At 39.9% G+C, this 24,626-nt stretch overlaps 1 protein-coding gene across 2 annotated transcripts in view; it reads left to right on the top strand.

Annotated features, from left to right (window-relative positions):
* The window catches only part of LOC122796298 (genetic suppressor element 1-like), a 471,843-nt gene that overhangs the window by 310,670 nt on the left and 136,547 nt on the right, over positions 1-24,626 (top strand). For both annotated transcript variants that reach the window (XM_044064664.1, XM_044064665.1), the window contains one exon: positions 23,211-23,794. In XM_044064664.1, the coding sequence (XP_043920599.1) occupies positions 23,211-23,794 (584 nt within the window). The remainder of the gene's footprint in view (positions 1-23,210; positions 23,795-24,626) is intronic.

Here is a 24,626-nt window from a genome sequence, read left to right as displayed (position 1 = left end):
ACCAAACAAGGATACATAATTCAGAGTCATCATTAAGTAACTGATATTATGGCATTTACAGTAGAGTTGATTATCTGAATGTCGATTATCCAAAACACCAGTTATCAGCACCCACTCTTCCAAAGTTTTTGGATTAGAAAAATCATAAAGTCTGAATATGTAAACACTATATGTATTAGCTTGTGCATGTTTTTTGAAATTGTAGCCTGCTTGTTTGTGAAGAATATTCTTTATTGTCCAATGGAGTTGCTGAATGGCTGAAAAGTGTATTCCCTGAGTGCAGAAAAAAATGGATTTTAGAAGTTTTTTATCCAGTTCAATGTATGTTTGAGTATCTGAACAGTTTGATTATCCGAACTACCCTTGGTCCTGATTATTTCAGATAATCAACTCTCTACTGTATATCTCAGTCCATTGCTCACAGCCAGCAAGAGAAACATATGTAAAAGCCCCAGATAGGACAGCTTTATCTAAATAAAGGTATTTAACATTTCAGAGGAAAACAAAAGTGACAATCACAGTTTATTTAACCAAATGTATAACCAAACATCTGACCCTTTTGCAGTTTACTATGGTTTGTCTGAACGGCAGTCTGTCTACAGCACTGCTGCCGAAAATCAGAATGTTGTGCACAAAACATAACTGGATGGGATAGTCAAACACACTTATGCAAATGCAGTAGTGCATTCGCTAAGTGTATTTGACTATCTGCATGGAGATCGCGGTACAGTGGGGATTGGAAATTCATCCATATCCCCACTGTAGTGCGATCTCAGAGTTAGAATATATTAGTAGGAGGGGTGTGGGGGTGCAGGGGGGGTTGCCCCCCTGTAAAAACGTGATATGTCATATATGAGTCTGATTTATATCAGCTCCTATATGGCTATGACATGATGGTTTTGGCCACAATGTCGACTCAAATGTGTCGATCATTTGGGTCAACATTGTGGCCAGTCGGAATGTTTGTGCTTGGGTTTACTTTTTGTTGTTTCAAACGGCAAATGTATTGCCGTTCGAATAAACAATAGTAAACCCCATCTTGCAGCTTTATTGTCCATAAAAGACAGAGAATGCACTCACTATAGCTAAATAAAAGGAAAGTACAGTTGTGTGCACTTACCATAAATGTAGATGTTCAAGTGTATTCACTGTTGCAGTCATCACTTTTGGGTTATCTGCTTGCCGTAGCCCTCAGTCAGCTTGATTAACAAAGTTTTGGGTCCTGCGTCAGATGCTGTCCCTTCTTCCATGACGGCAGGTCGTCAGGGGTATAAAACATGCAGCCGACGCCATTACATCAGTTTTTCTTGCCCCAGATGTCAGGTACCCCCTTAATGAGAAGCAATTAAATCTGTAAATATACAAGGTTATACCTCCAACAAAAAAGCAAATACACCAAAAGCTTTTGAAGATAGCAAGGGAAAGTAGAGGTATATCTAAAATAAGAAGGGGGCTGGAGGGAGGGTAACCAAGAATGCAACAGTGAATACACTCTAACATCTACATTTATGGTAAATGTACACAACTGTACTATGTTCTTTGTGTTTCACTGTTGCAGTCATCACTTTTGGGTAGATTCCCAAAGGTAAGGATGGGAGGAGGAATTTAAATGGAATTAGGAACAGCTGAAAGGCCCTGCAAGACTGCAGTGGCAAAGCCAGCTCTGGATTTAGAGAAAATTGACATATGGTAATACTTGGTGAAAGTATGTACAGAACTCCAGGTAGCAGCTTCTAGGATGTCCCTGGTAGGGACGCCTCTAAGAAAGGCTGTAGAGGTAGATGCAGCCCTGGTCGTTTTCCATGGTGCTTGTAGCAGAAATTAATGCAATGGCCTATCCATTTGGAAATGGTTTGCTTTGAAATAGCCTTCCCGTCTGCCCCTGCAGCAAATGCCACCAGCAGTTGATAAGATTTCCTTTGAGGTTTAGTTCTGTCCAAGTAGAATCTAAGTTGTTTGTGCACATCTAAGGAGTGCAGAATCCATTCCCCTTTGTTTTGTGGATTAGGAAAGAAGGTTGGCAAATGTATGGACTGATTAAGGGACACACTGGAAACCACCTTAGGCATGAAGGAGGGGTTTGTCCTGAGGGACACCCTATCTGCATGAAAGATGATGAAAGGCTTCACTGCCATGAGGGCCTGTAATTCAGATATCCTTCTTGCTGAAGTGATTGCTAAAAGGAAAGTTGTTTTCCAAGAAATGAATTTTAAGCCCGCAGTGGCAGCTGGCTTGAAAGGAGGAAGGGTGAGTTTTTCCAATACAAAGTTGAGGTCCCAGGCTGGAGTTGGAGCTCTCCTGGGTGGTCGTAGATTTTTGGCCCCTTGGAGGAACTGCTTAAACAGTGGATGAGAGAAGAGGGGTGGTTCTGTGTTATGAGCTGAGATGGCTGAGGCATGAATTTTGATAGAGGAGAAGGACAGCATCTCAGTTAAGTACTGTAAAATCTGAGGTAAATTGGGCACTGTTGTGCTCATCCCTTGAGATTAGTTCCAGGCACAGAATCTTTTCCATTTTTCAGCATAAGACTTTCTAGCACTAGGCCTTCTTGCCTCTACAATGACATCCATCACTGGTTTACTGAGTGATGGTAAAGGAGAAATTATGTAATTAGCCAGGATGCTAGATTCAGTGTTTGAACTTGAGGGTGCAGAATTTGGTTCTCCTGCTGAGACAGTAGAATAGGAGTCTGAGGCAGGTGGCATGGGGCCAACAGTGACGCACTGCGCAAGAGGGGGTACCAGTGTTGGTGTGGCCAGTCTGGTGCAATCAAAATCATCCTTGGTTTGTCTTGTTTGATCTTTAGTAATACACTGGAGAGCAGAGGCAGAGGAGGAAAGGCGTAAACTGATAGATTTTTCCAGCTGAAGGACAGAGCATCCACTTTCCAAGCGTGTTTGTGGGAGTCCTTGTGCAGAATTTTTTCAACTGATAGTTTTGGGGGGAGGCAAACAGGTCTATATCTGGGCTCCCCATTTGCTTGTCAACATGTTGAAAATCCTTGGTTCCAGTTTCCACTCGTGTGGGTCCATGAGGTTTCTGCTTAGTTCGTCTGCCAATGTATTTAGTTTTCCTGGCAGAAATTGAGCTTGTAGATGTACTTGATAGCTCAGGGCTGTGTTCCACAATGCCATGGCTAGTCTGCAGAGGGTGTAGGAATGTGTACCCCCCCTGCTTGTTTATGTACCACATCACAGTGGTGTTGTCCGTCTTTATCATTAATTGTCCTGAAAGAATGTGGTCCTTGAAGGCTGTCAGAGCGTTCTGTACAGCTAACATTTCTTTTTGATTGATATGCAGGTGCATTTCACTTGGGTTCCATTTGCCCTGAATACACTTCCCTGCCAGGTGGGCCCCCCATGCATAGTCTGATGTGTCTGTTGTTAAGGTTTGGGCGGCAAGGGGTAGTGTGAATGGTAGTCCCCTGTTTTGGTGGCAGGCCTCTGCCCACCAAAGGAACTCTAGGGCATAGGCAAGGCAAAATAGGAATCATTGCTTCCAGATCCTGTGAATGTTGACACCATAGGCTTTTGAGATACCATTGCAGTTTCCTCATATGCAGTCTTGCATATGGAATTAGAAGAATGCAGGAGGCCATGAAACCCAAGGCTTGAAAAATTTGCCTTGCAGATAACTGGGTTTTTGTGGCCACTTGTTTTAAGTAGGCTGTCAAATGAATCTGTTTCTCTGGCGTGAGGAAAGCCATCTGGGAAGGTGTATCCAAGCTTGCTCCCATGAATATGATTTGTTGAGAGGGTACCAGGTGTGATTTCTTTTTGTTTATGGTGTACCACGGACAAGTCAGTACCCTTTGAACAAAGGCCAGATGATTCAAAAGTATGTCCTGGCTTTCTGCCTGAATTAGACAATTGTCCAGGTATGGGTATATTTGAATATTTCTTTGACTGCAGAATGCAATGACTGGAACTAGGCACTTTGTGAATACCCTGGGTGCAGTAGATAAGCCAAAGGGCAGTGCAAAGAACTGATAGTGCATGTGGCCTGCAATGAAGCATAGGTATCTTCTGAAAGACTCCCTGATAGATATGTGCAGGTATTCTTCTTTTAAGTCTAGTGTTGCCAACCATGCATCTTTGCCTAGCATAGGAAGCAGCTGGTGAAGAGTCAGCATCTTGAATTTTGGAATCACCAGAAAGGTATTTAGAGTAGAAAGGTCCAGATTAGGATGCCATGTATTTCCTCTTCTGGGTACCAGGAAAAGTCTCGAATGGAACCCTTGTCCCTTTTCCTCTTCTGGTACCAACTGAATAGCCCCCATGCTTAAGAGAGAGAGTAATTGATTTTGGGCCTCTGCCCACTGATTTGGGGTAGATCTGGCCACCTGATTGGTGTAGGTAAGGTGTGGAACTGAAATCTGTATCCTTGGGACACTATATTTAAAACCTATTTGTCCTGGGTAATGAGTTCCCAGTTTTTGGCCTGCAGACCAATCTTTCCACCTAAAGGAGCATTCAGTTGGGAAGTGCTTGGAAGTTTTAGAAGCAAGTCAATGAGACTGTTTACCATAGGGGGGGGAGTCTTACTACTCCCTGCTTTGGGAGTGGAAACCCCCCACTGCTTAGTCTTGTGTGTCCACTGGGACTGAAACCTGGGGTTTCTGCTATGTCTGGGTTTGGCTTGAGAAGGCCTGGAAGGGGCTGGAAAGGACCAATTCTTAGAGGGCCAGTGCCTACTAAATCTAGGAGGCTGAACTTGTAAGAAATCTTTAACAGTTTGCATAGATTTAGCTTTATCTTCCATCTTTTTAAGAACTTCCTCAGCCTTGTTGCCAAACAGGCTGTCCTGGTTTAAGGGAGCATCCAACAATTTAGCTTTGATATGATCAGGTAAAGATTGCTCCTTAAGCTAAGCATGCCTTCTGAGTGCAGACCCAGTAACAGCAGCCCTGCAAGAGGCCTCTAAAGAATCAAATCCACATTGCAAAGTATGTTTTCCAACCTGTTAGCAGAATGCATTAAATCCTGTAATTCTTTATTTTCCGCACAGTCAGGAATCAACATCATTTTCTGTTTAAGCAATCCAATAACATGTTGTTGATACTTTAACATATGAAACTGGCAGTTTAAAGCCCTAATGGCCAAGGTTGCAGAAGGGTAAACATTCTTACCCCATCTATCCAACACCCTGGAGTCTCTATCAGAAGGGGAAGGGTTCTTAGCAGTAGAAGCCTTAATGCCCTTATGTTCTTGTGCAGTAGTCTCTGGATCCACAATAGGATTCTTAAAAAGGAACTTGTATGAATCAGAAACCCTGTAATATCTGTCAGGTTTTCTGGGAGCAGGAGGCAAAAATCAGGGGCCAAACTACATTCCGAGAAAGCATCATCAACAATGTCTAGTACAGGAGTAATAGTTAAAGGCCTATGCTGAGGCAGGAGTAAGAAATCCCTAAGCCTCTTTTTTGAATCAGAAAATTCCTCGCTTTCCCAGTGGAAATGCTCCTTTAGAGTATGCAAGGTTTCACCAAAAGAAAAATCCTCTGGAGGGGTAGCAGAGGGAATAGCGTCCTCTGGATCAGAATCCTCATAAGTAGATAAGGGCAAATCCAGATCATCAGAAAAATCAGAATCCTGGTCAGAAGATTCATAAACCATTTCAGTCCTATGTCTCTTAGAAGGGGGAGGCTGGCTTCCCCTGATTAGAGTTATAAGATCTTCAGCCATTCTTATCGTTTGTTTTTTAGGATAGAGGCCTGAGCATGTGGCCTGGGCATCGGTTGTTAGGCATGATTCGAGATTTAGGCCTAAAAGAAGAAGAAGGCATCGGTTTAATATGCAAGTCCATAGGCCTGAATACACCCTCAGAAGCTGGTGCCTGCACAGCGGCTCCGGACCCATCCAAGGTAGAAACCTCCACAGGTTCCATAGTTGAAGCATCTCGCGGCATACTGGACTCCAAATGGGTCTCGGTAGAGGCCTGCGAATCAGAAGTAGCGGGTATCAGGCACTGCGAAAGCGCCTGAGTACTGGCAAACTGGTGATTGGCTTAGGAGAAGGGTCGTTGGCAGTTTTGGACCTCGGTGACCTGCCTCTGTCTTTATCCTTGCGGGGTTTTTTTTTTTTTTTTTTTTTCGGAATCCCGGTAGTTGGATGGCTAACCAATGACATTTCTGTTTAATTAAACCGAGAACCAAAATATTTAGAGGCAAAAATATACCGATGATGGATAGTGCATTGATTAAATAAAGCACAAAACCGACAGCAAGGTATGTCGTGGTCAGAGCCTAGGCAAGGAATACAGTACGAATGAAAATCTTTATGAGGTGTTTGCTTCCCACAAGTAATGCAATTATTAACTTTTACTGACATCGGTAAGGAGCAAGAAAAAGTTTCCCCAACGGGGTTCATAGCTTTAGTTGAAGACTTTGGTTCTGAAACTCGAAAACTACTTGCGAACTGCTTCTACTTCGGGCACTGCACGGCAAAAAAGATTGATGTAATGGCATCGGCTGCATGTTTTATGCCCCTGACGACCTGACGTCATGGAAGAAGGGACAGCATCTGACGCAGGACCCAAGACTTTGTTAATCAGGCCGACTGAAGGCTACTGCAAGCAGATAACCCAAAAGTGATGACTGCAACAGTGAAACACGAAGAACATCTGATAAGCATATCAACTCTGTAGTCATGTTTTATTCTAATCTTTGTTGGTCTCGAAGAAAATATCAACCAAAGGCCCCTAGCACTGAAAGAAATAATTAGAAATACATGAACTCTAGAAGAACATCTGCTCTAAAGCAATATAGAATCCATGTCTGTGATTTAAAGGGAAAAAGTCCTTTGACCCAGCTAACTTGAGGCTGGTTAGTGGCACAGATAGTGGAAGGGCCAGGCAGGAAAGGATAGGAGTGAGTGGTTTACACTGCTCAACCATCACTGGGGGACGGAGATAGTGGTTCTGGTGACCTGATCACTCCTGTGTAAGTGGATGTTTCCATGTTTATAATGGCTGAAAGTCTAGGGGATGTGAGTCTGGTGATCTAAAGCTGGTAATGGTAGCTCTCACAGGTATGTGTGTGGAAGCAAACACATGCTTTGGGGACACAGTAGGATGTCCTCTCTATGAAGTTTGGGTTCGTGCCAGCCATTGGGGTGGGTTATGACCATGCAAAACAGAAAACCTCAATGGCTGTGTGGTATGTGCATGGTGGTGTTATGACCAGCTGCCAACTAAAGGTCAAAGGAGAAAAAAATAATGTCAAATAAACCTAATTTATTTCCTTCGTTGACTAGGCTGGTGGATTGAGAAGGAAACTTTCATGAATTTAATAAACTCTTCTTTTCATCCGTAGAATATATCTATGAATAAGCTATGCAGCTTAGGAAGGGGATAATGCTGTGGAAAGTTAGTCTAGGAAATGACTGCGTGATGAGAGACCAAAAAAAAGGGGGGGGGGGGTGATAAATGGAACTCATTGCAAGAAAGAGATGTGTAGTGTAGTGTAGTGCCATCATAAAGTGCCTTCATTAGTGGTATTGCAGGACAGGGTGCTAGAAAGATGTTAATAATTTTTTAAACTATTGTGGTACACTAGGGACTAAATAGTCCCTAAGGGCTGCAGGGGCTTGGCAGGATCTATGTAAATTAATTAATAAAATGATACATGGATGCACGTAGGTGACTGCAAATACACACTGCTGTTTATTTTATAACATAAATAAACACTTTCATCTCGACTATCATAAAAGGCTTCATTCGATGTTGCAAGGTAACAAACACAGGATATTTAAAAGCTAGCAAACAATCATATGGCTTCCTGAAGTTCATTTCTTAAAGTGACACTATAATATTATGCTAAAACCATTCGTAAAAAATCAGCATGACAATTTCCGAACTAAATAAGTATTCAAAATTCAAACATAAAATCATGTTAATGAGAAAATAGTAAAACCCTTTCTTAAATTCTAGTTTCATTGCCTGTAAACTTTTAGTTTTAATAAAGAGGATATACATGAAAATTCAAAGGGCCCTGGGGTACTGCTTGCATTAAGCCATAACTGCCAGTACAGCTCTTTCTTTTCTAATAGCAGACCCCATGGCCCTCCTTGGGTTCACATTAAATTGTTCTAGCACCACAAATTTCAACTCATGACCTGGACAGTCAATAATATAGATATGGCATGTTTGTTACTTTTCTTCCAAATCTCATAAAGGTGTTCATATATTCTTTCTTTTAACATGCACTCAGTTTTGCCTACATAGAATCCACAGCAGTTCTGGCACAGGGCTAAATTACCAACGCCTTAAGTTAAACAGTTATACCTTCTTTTCACTTTGATCTGTTGATTTTTTTATTATGAAATTATCTAAGCAAGTATATTCTTGCAGTAATTACAGCTAGCATGTTTATACATTCTATAAGTAATGTCATTTCTCCAGTGGCGGCTGGTGACTTCAAATCAAAGGGGGGCTGCAGGAGACAGCTGAATGGGTGGGGTCAATGGGAAGGGGTGTGGCCAACTAGAAAGGGGAGGAGCTATGCTCAAAACCATAAAAACTAACTAAATACACTGCCCTGGGTGCCAAACCATCATTATGAGAGTCCAATCAAGACAAAATGAAGTGCAGAAGAAAAAACATATTTCAGTGCATTGGCTGTGTGACAGCTTACTTAATATCTAGATGGAAACAAAAAGGCTGTGAGGCATAAAAAAATAAATTACTTTTTAAATACATTAATGGAATGCCAGTCAAAATCAAATATAAGAAAAACGAGCAGCACTCAACTCAAACCACTTCTTGCACTGCAGTTCTAATTATAATTTATATTCAGCTTTATTAAAGTACCAAGTAACATGTTGAAAGTAGAAATCTCTGATGTCCCCACTTGTAAAAATGTTTCTTATCCAAAAAAAGACCTGCTGCCTGACATCTACTTGTTTCATGGGGAAAACATGATCAAAGTAAAAAATGAAAAGCAAGCAAGAAATAAGCTCAAGATACACTGCTTAAAAGGATTACAGTACAGGTTATGGACCACACAATTGGCATTCTGTTTAACGGGTAAAGCCTGCAGAGATGACTGGAAGTCTCCAAGTGTAATGAGCTTCTTAAAATAATCTAATCCTGTCCTTTATTACAAATACTATCATATGCATTTCAATACCCGAGGCCTATACATTATCTAGTTAAGTATTCTCTACATGGCAACAACAGAAAGGCTTTCAAATGTTGGCAATTCTTTAACAGTATGCTTATTAAAGCTTACTTGCATCTTACGATCTCAGCCAAGCTTACCTGATGATGGTCACTAAAGTATTGCTACTTAAACACATAGCAACAGGCACTTTGAGTAATAAGCATAAATCAACAGTACAAAAAAATGACAGAAACCAGACCGCTCTGCAAAAATCAAGGACAGATGAAAAGCCACTCTAGTACTTGTGTCTACCTTGGATGGGGGGGGGATACTCTGCACATTTACACTGCATAACTACTCCTTGCCTTGCTTCGACACATCCAGAGTCACTACATGGGGGAGTGGGGTGCAACAAGTATGTCACAATTTGAAATGTCTCTGGCTGACTGTGATGGCCCTGACACATTTGTCATAACTCTCAACCTCAGAACAAGAAATCTGGACAAAGCCATACAAAGAAGTGAAACAAAGGCCCAAAAATAAGGACATTTTTTTTTAAATATTGCTCTTATAAACTTAGAAAGATAATAGAATAGGTCTTGCATTAGTATGAATTTTCTGAATGGTATGAAATCTGAAACTCAAATGTCTGTCATTATTTTCTAACTTCAGTCTTTAATGATTTGTCACTAATTTGACAAAAAAACACAATTTTATGAAAAATGAACCAAAAATGTGATGTAAAAATCTAAAATAGCCACACAATACAGCTAGGAACCTGTCAAAGAAGGGGCACTATAATATTAGTACTGTTAACTTGAGTAGCTGACAAAATAAAAGAATCCACATGCATTTCTGAAATAAAAGTAATATATAACTCTGATTATTACAGTTATTTCTTAATTGTAAACCCTCCATGTTTTCTTCCAAAATTGCTATTTTGCGGAGGGATTATTAGGGGAAGAGCAACATTTTGAGCCAAAATCAGGGACAGTTGAGAGGTTTGGCTATGCCTAATTCTATAAAGCAATTTATTTGCATGTACCTCTCAACCTGTTAATGCAATAAATCTGGACAAGGCCAAATATATTGGGGGAACATATAAACAGTACTAAAAATTGCTCTTGTATAAACTGAGACAGTTGATAGAACAACAGGTCTTACTTTAGCATGCATTTTTCTAAAGGTTATGAAGTCTGAAACTCAGTGTGTCATTATTTAGTGACTTAATTCCTAAATGATTTTGCCAGAAAACCACAAATTTTATGAGGAACAAACTAAAAATAAGAAGCAAAAATCTATACATTCTTTGAAAATCTGGACAGTTGGGAGGTATAGTTCAGCTGGGGCTGTTTTTAAGTTTGCCGCCCTTCCCCCTCACAAAATCATGGAGCCTCCCCCTGCAGCCATTCCAATGATCCATTACTTGGCTATTTCACTCCATTTACCATAAACACTAATGTGCATACTGATTTACTTCTATGATGATTTGGACTTCATTTGAAAGTTTTATTTTGCATTTTACAGCACAAACACTAAGACATCTGATAAACAAACTTAGCATTAAAACTTCTCTGCCCTTGAAACTCACATTCATTGAAACAGCATTGAAACCTACATTCAAAGAAAATACATTTTACCAGTGGCAGATAAAAATTAATTCTGGGCTGTTTTCAAATCATAGGCCCCTTGCATATGAAACATACATGTGCTCTTTGATACACCTTCCTATTGTTTTGAACATTTTTCCAGTAAACAATGAAACAAAATGTATGCACCAATAATGACAAAACTGCCCAGTTCAGAACATTTCCATCATAGGTTCATAGGTTCATAGGTTGGTACTAGGCTATCAGCCTTAGGGCCTATACAAGCCTAGCCATAACAATTCCCCGGCTATTTCTTCCCACATTATTTACTTTCCTGGACCCCTGTCTAGCAGGGCGACTGACGTGATCCCTGGGGTGAATTTCCTTTCTCCCATCCAATTGTCAAGGTTCCTCTTGAAGAGGTCCAAAGAGGCACTCTGCTTGACATGTATTGTCAATCTATTCCAGAGTCTGGGGAGTCTCTGGGTCAGGAACCTATCCCTCCAGCATGTTTTGTTTATTGTAATGACAAGGTTTAGATCCCTGGAGCGTGTAGCTCTGAGGGATTGGGATTTCTTTAAGTGTAGCATGTCCAACAGCTCTGGGTTTGACATGGCCTTGTATGTTAAGCAGAGATCGCCTCTGAGTAGACGATATGCGACAGAGTATAGCTGGAGTTTTTTTAAGGCGGTCAGTGTAGGGCATCTGCTTTAGGCCTGTGATTCTTTTAGTGAGGTATTTCTGAGGCCTTTCCAGTTGTTGCAGATGTCTTGAAAGGTACATACCAAATGGGGCATTGTATTCTATAATGGGTCTAATGAGGGATGAGTACAGTGGGACAATGACCTCCTTCTTTCTGGATGAAAAGCCCTTTGTGATGAGGTGTGCCACATAGAAGGATTTCCTGACTGTTGTGGCAATGTGGTTATCGAAGGTGAGACCACTGTCCACCTGTGTCCCTAAGTCTCTTATCACTCTTTCTGTGTTTAGTGTACTGCCACCTATATGGTAATTCATGGATACATGTTTTTTCCCAAAGGGGATAACAATACATTTCATGGCATTGAGCTTGAGCCCATGGCTCTGACACCAAGCATCTGTTTCTGTAAGGCCCTTTTGTAGAGTATCCACATCATTTGGGGATTCAATAATGGCTCCCAGTTTGCAGTCATCTGCAAACTTTGTTAGCCAGAGTCCCTTAGTGTTGACCTGTACTTCAGAGAAGTAGATGCCAAACAAGAGCGGCCCCAGGACTGAACCCTGAGGTACTCCACTTGTCACCTCTCTGGAGCTGGATTTGGAGTCGGCTACTTTTACAGTGTGGGTTCTATCAGTAAGCCATTTAGCAACCCATTGGGTGACATAGGGATTAATGCCCAACTTAGTAAGTCTATCTATGATTCCAGAGTGGGTGATGGTGTCAAAGGCCTTGGCAAGGTCTAGATAGGCTGTGTGGACCACCTTACCCTTGTCCATGGCTCTGGAGACTGATTCAAAGAAGTCAATCAGGTTCAGGAGACAAGATCGGCGCTTCACAAACCCAAACTGGGTGGGGTCCAGTGTTTGAAGGTTGCCAATGTCTTTGTTTATAAGTTCCATGATAATACGCTCCATGGCCTTGCAGATAAGGCTTGTCAGACTGATGGGACGGTAGTTTCCGGGATCCAAGGTGGATCCCCCCCTTGTGGATTGGGATAACTGTAGCTCTGCGCCACTCAGTGGGCACGAAACCTGAGGTGAGGCTATGATTAAACATGACACTTAGGTGAGGTGCCAGTTCATATTGTAGTTCATGTAGTACACAGCCCGGGATGTCATCTGGTCCCATGGGTGCTGTATTCTTGGCTTTGGAGAGTGCGTTTTGTACCTGTGTGGCCATTATTACTGGAATTTGGCAATCTTCCGGTACTGAGATGGGCCATTTAAGGGGTGAGAGGGGGGTGAAGTTGGCACTGAATCGATCTACCAGGATATTGGCAATATCCTTTGGATCAGTATATTTAATGCCATTCTGTTTTAGCTCAGAGCAGATCTGAGCATTGCCATTTAGATTCTTGACATAGTTATAGAATGCTTTGTGGTTGTCTTTGGAATCTTTGGCAATTTTATTTTCGTAACTAGCTTTGGAGGATTTTATGAGGCGTCTCAGTTTCTTACTGAGGCTAGTAAGGGAGTTTTTTGCATCCTGGGATTTTCCTCTTTTCTGCAAAAGTTTCTTCCTTTTGTTGTAAAGTTTGTTTATGGCAGGGGACCACCAGATTGGCTTCCTTTTTTTGGATGAGAGCATTTTGGTTCTATTTGGGATGGCACGATTCATGCATGAGTGGATGTGCTCGTACAGTGCCTTAGTGTAGGATTCAGCAGTTGAACTTTCAGTTCCCATCTGCATGGGTGTTATGAAGTTTGTCACTTCTGACTTGAGTAGTATGAAGTTGGCTTTGGAGAAGTTTTTTATGGTGGTTTCTTTACTGGGGGGTGGGATGTGGATGTTAAGGGTGATTAGCTTATGGTCAGACCTGACTAACGAGGGGTGACCATAGGTATGGAGCATTGATTTCCCATGTTGGTAATGACCAGGTCTAGGATATTGGAGCCCCTGGTGGGACTATGGATTAGTTGATCCAGGGTATTGGAATTTATGAATTCCAAGAACCGTTGCGCAAAGGTGTTGGGACATGAGTAGTTTTCCCAGTTAATGGCAGGGTAGTTGAAATCACCCAGTATTAGGGTGTTTGGTTCTATCTTAATATTTTCCAGTATGTTTAGAAAGGTGTAGTGAGAATCTTGGGGTATGGTGGGGGATCTGTAGCAAGCTACAATTTGGATTGCAGTCTTACCTAGTGTTAGTTGCACTTGGAGAATTTCAGACACATTGTGTTGGCCAGCTAGCCTGGTGGTGTGAATATCCTTGGTGAATATTGACTTCTACAGTCCACCATTATCAGTAAATATGCACAATTCTACAGTCCACCATTATCAGTAAATATGCACAATCTCTGAAGTAAAAAAAATCATCTAAATAATTCCACATTAAATAAATCTGTAACTAATGAAGAGGTTGCTGCTAGCAAACACCTTCATATTTCATGGTTTCATCGAAAAATAAAGCGTCTGATGCCCCTGAGGAATAAATTGCCTATATTACATTAAAAATGATAAGGTAGTAATATTGCAATAGGAAATAGATGGCAAACTGATAACAGGCTCATAGTTAGTATCTTAACTTTTTCAGTATGGCAGCATTGACCCCTTGTGGGAGTAGAACCAACAACCTTCTGCATCAAAAGCAAGTACACAACCTGTTGTGCTATTAACAATGTAAGCTGATTTAGCATAAGCAGCACTAAACTTCTCTTCCCCTGCAGCTCTCAGCTCCTTGTAAAATCTACTCAATACTCAACTGCATCTCAACTTAACAGCACAAGAAATCTGGAAAAAGACAAATTGATTGGGGGGGGGTCAAAAGGCCAAAAACCAGGGACACATTAAACATTGCCTGTATAATCTTGGAAAGTTGCTAGATTAAAATGCTGTGTTACCACCATACATTTTACTGCCAAGGTCCCTGTTCAAATGAGTCAGAACAACATACCACTATGCCAAATCAGCTGCTTTGTGAAAGAAAAATGCTGCGTTACCACCATACATTTTACTGCCAAGGTCCCTGTGCAAAACAGTCAGAGCAACATACCACTACACGAAATTGGCTGCTTTGTGAAAGAGAGGAAGACAGAAACTTAAATGGCTATCATTTAATGAATTCAGTTCTCACCATAGCAGTCAACAGTCAACAGTCACCCTCTTAGCACAAAACACCTGGACAAACCCAGTAATGTGGGAATACAGCCCTCAAACATATTCAGTGAATTCAGTTCTTGCCATAGCTGTCAACCTTAGCACAAAAAAACTGGACAAAGCCAATAATGGGGTAATACAGTCCCAAAAATAAGGATAATTTTCAAATATTCATCTTAGACAATTGCTAAAATAAAAGGTTGTGTTACTATGCATTTTCTGAAGAATATGAAGTCTGAAATTCAATGTCAATTTTACTTCCGACGGAACAAAAACAATTTTCAGCAGAGGCCCAGGGAGAAATACTGCAGACACGTCTTTGTAAAATAGCAGGACACTAGAGCAAATCCACACAAACACAGGGATGAGATGCAGACTCCACACAGAAGGAACCCCAGCCAAGAATCAAACCAGAAAACCTATAGCTGTGAGGCAACAATGCTACCACTGCAACATCAAATATGCAAGGAATTAAACATTCAGTAACCTGAGGTCTGAAATTCAAATGCCTGTCAATTTTATTTAACATTTGTTAATCAGGACAATCTGACTTGGAACAAAATACAATTTTCAGCAAAGGCCCAGGAAGAAATAATGCAGACATGTCTTTGTAACATGGGAGAACACAAAAGCAAACCCACACAAACACAGGGAGTAGATGCAGACCCCACACAGAAGACACCCCAGCCAAGAATCAAACCTGAGAACCTGCAGCTGTGAGGCAACAATGCTACCACTGCACCATCAAATATCAAGCATTGCAGTATTTAGAAACCACAGATACTATGAGGAACAGATCAGATCACATATGAGGCAAAAATCTGCAATTTTTTTTTACAAATGGTGGTGGGTAGGGAATTCAGGTCCATAACACCTGCATACAAGGTACAGGGTTCAAGCCTGAGTATCTCTACCCACCACCATTTGCTCTCTCTAGCCACCAGTATATAGTAACTGGGGCATTTTACACAGACACACACACAAAGTACAACCATAAAACATGCTGAAATACTTGAATAAAATGGTTACTGTTAAAGGATATATTTAGTTTTGTAAGTGTGTCTAAAATGTGAATATGCAGCTTAATAGACACATTTTGCAGATCATTCTATCATATCCCAGTGCCATGCCGCATAATTTCAAGGTGTACAAAGGAAGAAAATACATCCTATATTAAAATTAATAGAGGAAAGCATTTTGCAGCTGGAATGTGTTGCAGAGCATCTGTTCCTTCACATGTAACATTGATGAGACAACTGTCTGCTAGGGTTTCAGGTGAACTGTACCTTCTGGAGAGAGAAAAAATATATGTATGCATTGTTTGAGCATCATGCAAGAATAAGAGAGGTTGCTACCCGAGAGTATATTCTTAAAAAAGAAAAATAGAATTCTTAATCAGTCTCTCTGCAGGTTCAGATGTCTAAAAGTCTCCTGAATAATAAGTAATGAGGAGACATATACATTTCAATTGTCCAGATTTTTGCAGAATGTCCAGATTTCTGCCTCATATTTTTGTTCTGTTCCCTATAAAATTTGTGGTTTTCTGGAAAATCATTGAGGATTGAAGTCACTAAATAATGACAGACATTTGAGTTTCAGATTTCATATCCTTCAAAAAATGGATGTTAACACAATGCCTTTTATTCTAGCAACTTTCTAAGTTTATACATTCAATATTTAAAATCTCTCCCTATTTTGGGGCCTTTGTCCACTATTATTTTTGGCTTTGTCCAGATTTCTTGTGCTCAGAGGTTGAGAGGCATGAGGTAACAGTGAAATAGAATGTGCAGGTAACAATGTGATATACAAAGACAAACCTTTTGTACGTAAGTATTTTAATTGGAGAAATAAATGCCAAATATAAATAAGTTAATAAAAGTTCCAGGCAAGACCTGTAACAGACTGTTTTGGCTTGTTGGGTGAACTCAAAAGTATGACACAGGTATGAGAGGTGATCTGAATATGAACTCTGTTGAACATGTTCTACTAAAATCCATTGCCTCAGGAGATCAGTGGTATGGCAAAGATGATTTGATCTGCAGCATTTTGTTGGGTTAGAAGTTTACAGATGAAAAGAGAAGGCACATTGATAAGGTAACTTACAGCAGAACTGAATGCAGGATACAATATAAGCTCAAAGCTAGGTGTTATAACAAGTAGCTTTAGGATCTAAAACTCATGAGGTCCTCTGTCATTTATAGAAAGTGTGAAGTGAAATATATTTGCAAACTGATGTGAGTGTCTATAATTAACTTACAGTTCTTAATTTAATTTTGTTTTCATATGTTAAGCCACCAAAAAGACTGTCTTGCAGATATAGGATGTATCTTACAGCTGGGTATACAAAGTCTGCATTAAATCTGTTTCCTCTTATTAAAGGCTTATCAGTGTCTGGGACAGTCAGCCAAATGAATCATTAAAAGATGCTACATGTGGGTGGTAGACATTAGCCTGGGGGTCTATCACACATTAGTTCCCAGACATCCTCATAATATAGCTCTTATTAGTGAAAAGATAAACCAACAACTGACAAAAAAATTATTCTGATATATATTTCAAGTAAGTTAGATTATCATTATAGTTCAAATATCAAATATGCAAAATGCCACAACTTAATCAGTACAGGGATTTACAGACTAGGTTCCTTACTTGGGTATGTATCACCATGATTTCATCAGTCAGTTATTTCCTTTTCATAGTACTGAATCTCAGTAAACAGCATGTGTTTCTTGCAAGGCTTGTAATACTAGGGATGATCCACCACAACACACACACACACACAAAGCCCAGCGACTGATGCACACACACCAAGCCCAGCGACCGATGCACACACACCAAGCCCAGTGACCAATGCACACACACACACAGAGCACACAGACCAAGCCCAGCGACCGAAGCACACACACACACACACACACACACACACACACACACACACACACACACACACACACACACACACACACACACACACACACACACACACACACACACACACACACACACACACACACACACACACACACAATCCATTGTAAAAAGCAGTAAGCACCATACCATAAATTCAATCCATTGTAAAAAGCACCATACCATAAATTCAATCCATTGTAAAAAGCACCATACCATAAATTCAAAGCACCATACACTTACCTGTCCGTTCTCCATAATATCCAGCTAACGTACATCCTTCCCGCGCAATACTCCAAAGACCCGCGAGATCCCAAGCAAAACTCTTTCCCGACGAGACTGTCCTGACTGCTGCTGTTGCAGTCCGGACCCGACGCATAATCCCAGCGAGTCTGTGCACTTTAAAAGTGCACAGACATCTCCTTGTGTTTCCCTATGGGGACTGCCGGACTGCCTGGAGCATGCGCATAGACCGACAGTAGTCGGGACTACTGCGCATGCGCGAAGTCCGCGAAATTTTAAAAAAAGTTTTTTTTTCTATTTTTTTTTGTTTTGAGGGGGCTGCAGTCCGGCAGTCCAATAGCACGGGCCGCCCCTGCATTTCTCTCATTCTTTTTCTGGGATTCAAAAATATTGTTGAAGGTTAAGTCTTTTCTGTATATGATAAGTGGCCTACCACCTAGTTTTTCTTTTATGGCCAAAATGTCATTCATTATAGACTACGTTTTGTTTAAAACTCACCTAATTTGCTCATGGTGCAAAGAAAAAGTAGTAATAAAACTACATTTATAGTTAGGCTTAGACCTAACCTCTAAGGACCAAGAAGTCTCACATGTAACAGCCATAGTTTTTATGTTAGCTTTACCTTCCATTAAGATGGAAGTGTAAAAATTGTTTTACCTTTTATTAATAACTTTGTACAAAGAATTATTGATAAAGGCTTCAGGGTACCTTCTCTTAAGGAACATACTCAAGTTTTTCACTTTCTTCTGTGAAGTCATTAAACAGGGTTATCATCCTTGCTGCATGCACAAATTGCCCCTTTACTACCACCTTCTTTTGCTTGGTGGAGTATGAACTCGTGAAATGCAGAAAAGAATTAGAATAGGGGCGTTTCCTGCATATTTTTCTGTTGATATTATCTTTTATTAACATGATGTCTAGGTAAGATTCTCTCCTGCATCATGAGTACATTTTAAAAAAAATCCATGGTGCTATTAATATAATCTAGGAAAACAGGAATCTTATTGTCCTTCCATGCTATAAAGATGTCATCCAGGTACATGATACAGAAGTACCCATGAACCTTTGAATTCACTGTTGAGGACAAATCTCCTTTCCCACTCTACCATGACTACATTAGCATATAAAGACCCACATGCAGATCCCATGGCCACACCTTTTTTTGAACAAAATATTGATTTTCAAAATAGATATAATTGTTATGCAACACAAGCAGTGTAGTAAATAAATTAATTCTGTCTTGAGACAGATTGTTACTAAGAAATTCTGTGAACCATTGAACCCTTGTGGAGTGAGGAATTGATGTAAACAAATCCTTGACATCAATAGTTAAAACAATAAGAGCAGCATCAAAAATTAAGTTACTGTGTTTTTTGAGAAAGTCCAAAGAGTCTTTACAAAAGTGTGCAGCCTTCTGTACTGCTCTTTTTAAATGGTTGCCCAGATATTTGGCAATAGGAGAAGTAATGGAACACCTGGCATCCACAATGGGTCGCATTGCTGGATTTTGTCTGGCCTTATGTATTTTAGGTGCCCTAAATATAGTTGGTACCATGAGATCTTTCATATTCAGATAGTTAAATTCATCAAGATTAATTTCTTGCATCAGCATGTCATGTACCACCATATGAAAATTTTGGTATGCAGTGTTTAACTCATTTTTTGAGACTTGGCTGTAAGTGTCCTCAAATAAGGTGTTATACATTCATATCCATATAGTCCATATTGTCCATGACAACAATCCCATCTGGTTTCATGATTCTGATTTCAGAAGATTTCAATGAAATCAATAAAACCATTTCCTCTTCTGTTAGATTGGAACCTTCTGCCCCTGTAATGGACTTACAGCAGATCTCGGGTCCAGTTCATACATTTCTCAAATAGTTGTAAAATAGGATGCATGGGTGGGTTAAAAATATTAGGCAATTTCAAACATTGTGTCACTGGACCACTTTGTTAATACAAAATACTCAAATTAAGTTTTCTTACTTACATTTTTAAATCAGTATTAGTTTCAACAATGGTGGCTCTTTTGCCCTTAATAAAGGTCAAACCTTTTGAAAACATGTCAGCATGCCCCTTATTGATATCATAAGAACTAAAACGAAATACATTAAAGTCACCCATTCTATTGGTCAGCACTTGTCATAGTTCTGTGGTATCAGAGTCAATTGTTTCATGGGTCACTGCTGCCATGATTTCTTCCTCTGCACTGTTTTCCGCCATTCCCCAGGGTACTGCACTGTGTAGGTCTGCCCTGGCTACTGTCCTCATCTCTTGTTGCTTCCCTTTCAACTGCTCGAATTGCCACAGGAGTGGAAACTCTAAAGGGTATTCCGCCAGGTTTTCTTCTGTCCACTCCAGTCCATTACCGACGTGTCATATCTTGTGCTGGTTCCTTTTGTTGGTAATTACCTGGGCGGCGCAGTGGTGCAGCGGTTAATGCTGTCGCCTCACAGCAAGAGGTTCTCCATTTCAATTCTCGGCTAGGGTGCCTTCTGTGTGGAGTTTGCATGTTCTCCCTGCGTTCGCGTGGGTTTCCTCCGGGTACTCCGGTTTCCTCCCACATTCTAAAGACATGCTTCTGGAGCATTTCTCCCCGGGCCTCCGCTGAAAACAGGATCTGTGGAACCTAGTCGGACATTCCCGGTCAAAAAATGTTAAATAAAATAAATAAAATAAAATAAATTACTTCAAGTGAGCTTTCTACCCCATTCTTGAGACTTATGTGGTTTGGAGTAGGCTTTATGATCCATGTTATCCACTCTGTCTTTTTCCAATTTTTTATATTTTCCTTTCTTTCATTCTTATTATTTGGACATCAGTGGAATAAAAGATGAGAGAATACTGAATTTTATACTGGTCATATGAACAGTCTTCAGTAATGGAGTTGTCAACCAAGCTAATTTCATTGCTCAAAGCATCAATTTTTTTAAAGTTGTTTAAGATTATGCTTGACTAAGTGCTCCATGAACTCACAACCATGTCTATCAAACTGCTGGAACAGTTCTTGATGCAACTGTGAATTAACAAGGCCAGTAGGGTATTTCCATACCCTAAGTCCCTTAGGGACTGTGTTAGTTTTAACAGATTCCAAAAGCTAGGGAGCAATCACATGACTTCCTGAAGTTCATTTCTTAAAGTGACACTGTAATATTATGTTAAAAAACATTCATAACAAATCAGCATGACAATTTCCAAACTAAATAAACATTCAAAATTCAAACATAATCCAAATCTCAATGAAGCTTCAGCTATCACCTGTTTATTAAAACTAAAAGCTTACAGATGATGAAACTATCATTTAAGAAAGGGTTTTGCTATTGTTTTCATTACATGATTTTATCTTTGGATTTTGAATTACGGTGTCAGTTTAAGAAATAAACTTCAGGAAGTCATGTGATTGTTCCCTAGCTTTTAAATTTCCTGTGTTTGTTACCTTGCAAAATCTGATGAAGTCTTTTATGATAGTTAAGATGAAAGCGCGTATTTGTTTTATAAAGAAAACGGTGTGTGTTTGCAGTGACCTACGTGCATCCGTGTATCATTTTATTCATTGGTTTGTCTTTTTCTGTCTATTTTAAAAGTTTGTATGTGTAAATTAACCTAGGTAAATTGGGGAACTGACTGTGTATTGCACAGAATACTCAACACACAAAAGAATTCATAGGCTAATAGGTGATTATTAGGCTAATGACACCAGGGAGGCTTTTTAAACCTAACAATGCTTCCCAAATATATCTGACATGTTTTGATACCCTAGGGTTATTTACAGGGGTATACATAGGCTTTGGCACTGGTGGTCAAGCATTTATAGGCTGTTTCTGTCTACTAGAGACTTGGGTGCCAGACCAAGGGTAAATTTCCAGTTCCCATCCACTGAGCCAAGTTGCACTTGCACTTGCATTGGATAAGGGAGTAATTCTGCTTGACATAGATGTGAAACCTGTTCCACAGAAGGTGTAGTCTCTGAGAGACCTATCTGTTACACCACCATGTCCTGTTTATGTTGCAGACAAGGTATGGTTCTTAAGATCAGGTAATTCTAATGCTATTTTTATTTGGATGTGCTACAAGTCCATTAAACCAGGATCACAGGATGCTTTGCAGGCCAGGCATAGAGTGCCCTCAACTATCTGTAGGAGATTGAGTAAAGGGCTAGGGCTTTGAGGTGGTCCACTGTTGTTTAGGCAATGTAATCTTTTTGTGAGAAACCTCTGTGGATGCTTCTGTTGTTGCATATAACTGATGAGATACATACCAAAGGGGGGCATGTTTGATAAGGGCTGAGTACAGCAGAACAGTGACATCCTTAGACACAGATGCCATACCCTTGCTTATAAAGTTGCACAATATAGAACTATTTCCTTAGTACTGTAGATGCATGATGGTCAAAGGCCAGGTTACTGTATACATGTGTTCCCAAACCCTGAATACTGGGTCTACTCTTGTGGTGTATTATTAATGTGATTGTTTCCAGGAGTAGCCATCTTTCCAAAGGATACTGTTATGTGTTTCTTGACATTACATTTTAGACTGTGACTCTGGTACCAATTATTAGTCTGTGATAGGCCTTCTTGATGGGTATTTATGTCATGAGGAGATTCTATGACTGTACCTAGTTTGCAATCAACTGCAGTTGGTCAACCAGAGGACCTTGACATTGGCCTTGACTTCAGAGAGGTAGATGCCAAAAAGGAGCAGCCCCAGCACCAAGCCTTGATGGATTCTGCTTGTGAATGGCCTTTTTGTGGACAGTAAACTCCATTATCTTAACTTCTTATGACCTATCTGTGAAACAGCTAGCTATCCATTTTGGGCATATGAGTTTATACCTAATTTTGTGAGTTTGTCTGCAATGCTCAAGTGGGATACTATGTCAAATGTTTTGGCCAGGTCAATGTAGGCAGTATGCCTCATTTTGCCCTCATCTATTGCTTTGGTGACCTTCTCAAGGAAGTCCACCAGGCTGAATAGGCATGACCTGCCTTTGACAAAATGTAACTGGGTTGGAGCCAGTGTCTCGCAGTTTTCTATGTCATTGTTTATAACTTCCGTGATAACTCTTTTCCAAGGCTTTGCATATGAGACTAATCAAACATACAGATCTGTAGTTACATGAGTTCATAGATGGCCTGCCTTTGTGCAGAGGCATAACAGTTGCAGTCCCCCATTCACTTGGCATGAAGCCTCCTGCTAGGTTGTATTTCATGCTATTAAGGAGCATCCTGAAATAGTATTGGAGCCCATAAATGTTAGTAACTGTAAGTTTAGTAAGCATGGAATAGTAGAGATCACAATAAGTGGAAGTATAGTTACAATCCAAGTATATTATTTGAGGAAATCAGTGGATGATTTAAAGGCAGCTAAACATATGCTTAGGCTATGAGAAGACAAGTGGAGCATTATGACACTCAATGGAAGTAGCAGCATCAAAACAAGAAATTAATTAATTATGCACAGAGATACTAATTTAATGTTGATTTAGTACAACTGCCTATTATGGTCTGCATGTTGCACCAATGCTTCATCAAGCTTTGTATTTTTGTAAACATGTTGTTTGTTTCTATTTAAAAGTATTTCCATAGATGATGAAGACAGAAAACTGCAGAAACAGTCCACCAAAACATCAATTCCAAGTTCCTCTTGGCATCCAACAGACAAATTAACTTCCAGCCAAAATCCATGCCCAGTTATGTTTGCACTTGACTTCAGCACACAGAGAAGTCATAACACAGGGAAAGATGATGAAATAACTACAGATAAGGAGCATAAATATACAGATGAGTCAAGAACTAATCAGCAGTCAATACAAACAGAACACCAGTTATGTAACAAAGGGGAAAAGGTACCACAGATGTCAAACACAGAATCATCCAGTACTCTTCAGGATGCCCGGGATGCGAGGACATTTCCTTACAGAGGCTCCACGTGTCACATGTCAAGTAGTGACCAAGGACAGTTACATCAAGAATGTTTAGACTTATCTTCAGCTTCATCTGTAAAGACATATGAACACACTGAAGAAGAAAGTGCAACTAGATGGAGTAATAGTAAAACATCATATGGTAGCACAGGCAATGAAGATGCACCATTTGAAAAACCTGTTAAAAGCAAATTAGATTTGCTTGAAATAAAACAGAAAGAGTCACTTGACAAAGGTAAGGAAATATTACAGTCTCTTTGGTAAAAAAAAAAAAACCTGCAAACTAAAACTCCTCATTTCAGAAAAAGAGGAAAATATTTTAAAATTTTCTTTATGTATTCATTTGAGAAGTAGAACAGCTAAAATACATTGTGCATTAGAGTATTTTAGAAAATAGTTTGAAATTGTCTACTGAAAATTGACATTACTTATGTAGCGGTCTCTAAATCATTTGAAAGTTACCTCAGTGATTGAACATTTAAGGGAATGTTAAAAATGAAGATTACTGTTCTTTACATATCTGATCTGTGATGCCTCAAGGTTCAATAAATGACCATTTGTTTGTACATAAATTAATTTCAAAGAGCAGATTGAGATAATATGGTTATAGTGAAGGTGGCCCAGGCAGCAAATGACAGTATTAGAACGATATTAAAAATTCAGAGAAATGTCAGTGGTATTATATATATATATATATATATATATATTTGACAGATTAAAAATAAATTTTGGTGGTTTCCAAATTTCTGGGAATATTGCCAATATAATATCAAGAGGCAGAATAACATTAGTAGGGGTTGATCTGATAGACATAATAAAATTAAGCGTAATAGCATGTAAACAGTCTCATAACATGACAGAAACACCCCATCCTCTTGAAAGATGGCAGCATGCTTCCTGAATGACCAAAGCAAATTTATATCAAAAAGAAAATAATTTGAAGCACAGGGTGATTGTAACTTCCCCTTTTTAGACTGGCTGAATTTCTCTGTAAATGGGGAAGTTGGAACATTATTTTTAACTTGCACCTTTCAAAACAACTTAGAGCTGCTTGCAACTTAACCTAT

This window comes from Protopterus annectens, chromosome 3.part0 (genome assembly GCF_019279795.1).
Source record: "Protopterus annectens isolate FY-2018-M chromosome 3.part0, PAN1.0, whole genome shotgun sequence".
NCBI lineage: Eukaryota > Metazoa > Chordata > Ceratodontiformes > Protopteridae > Protopterus > Protopterus annectens.
The sequence above is the reverse complement of the archived record's forward strand: the minus strand, read 5'-3'. Positions and strand labels throughout refer to the sequence as shown.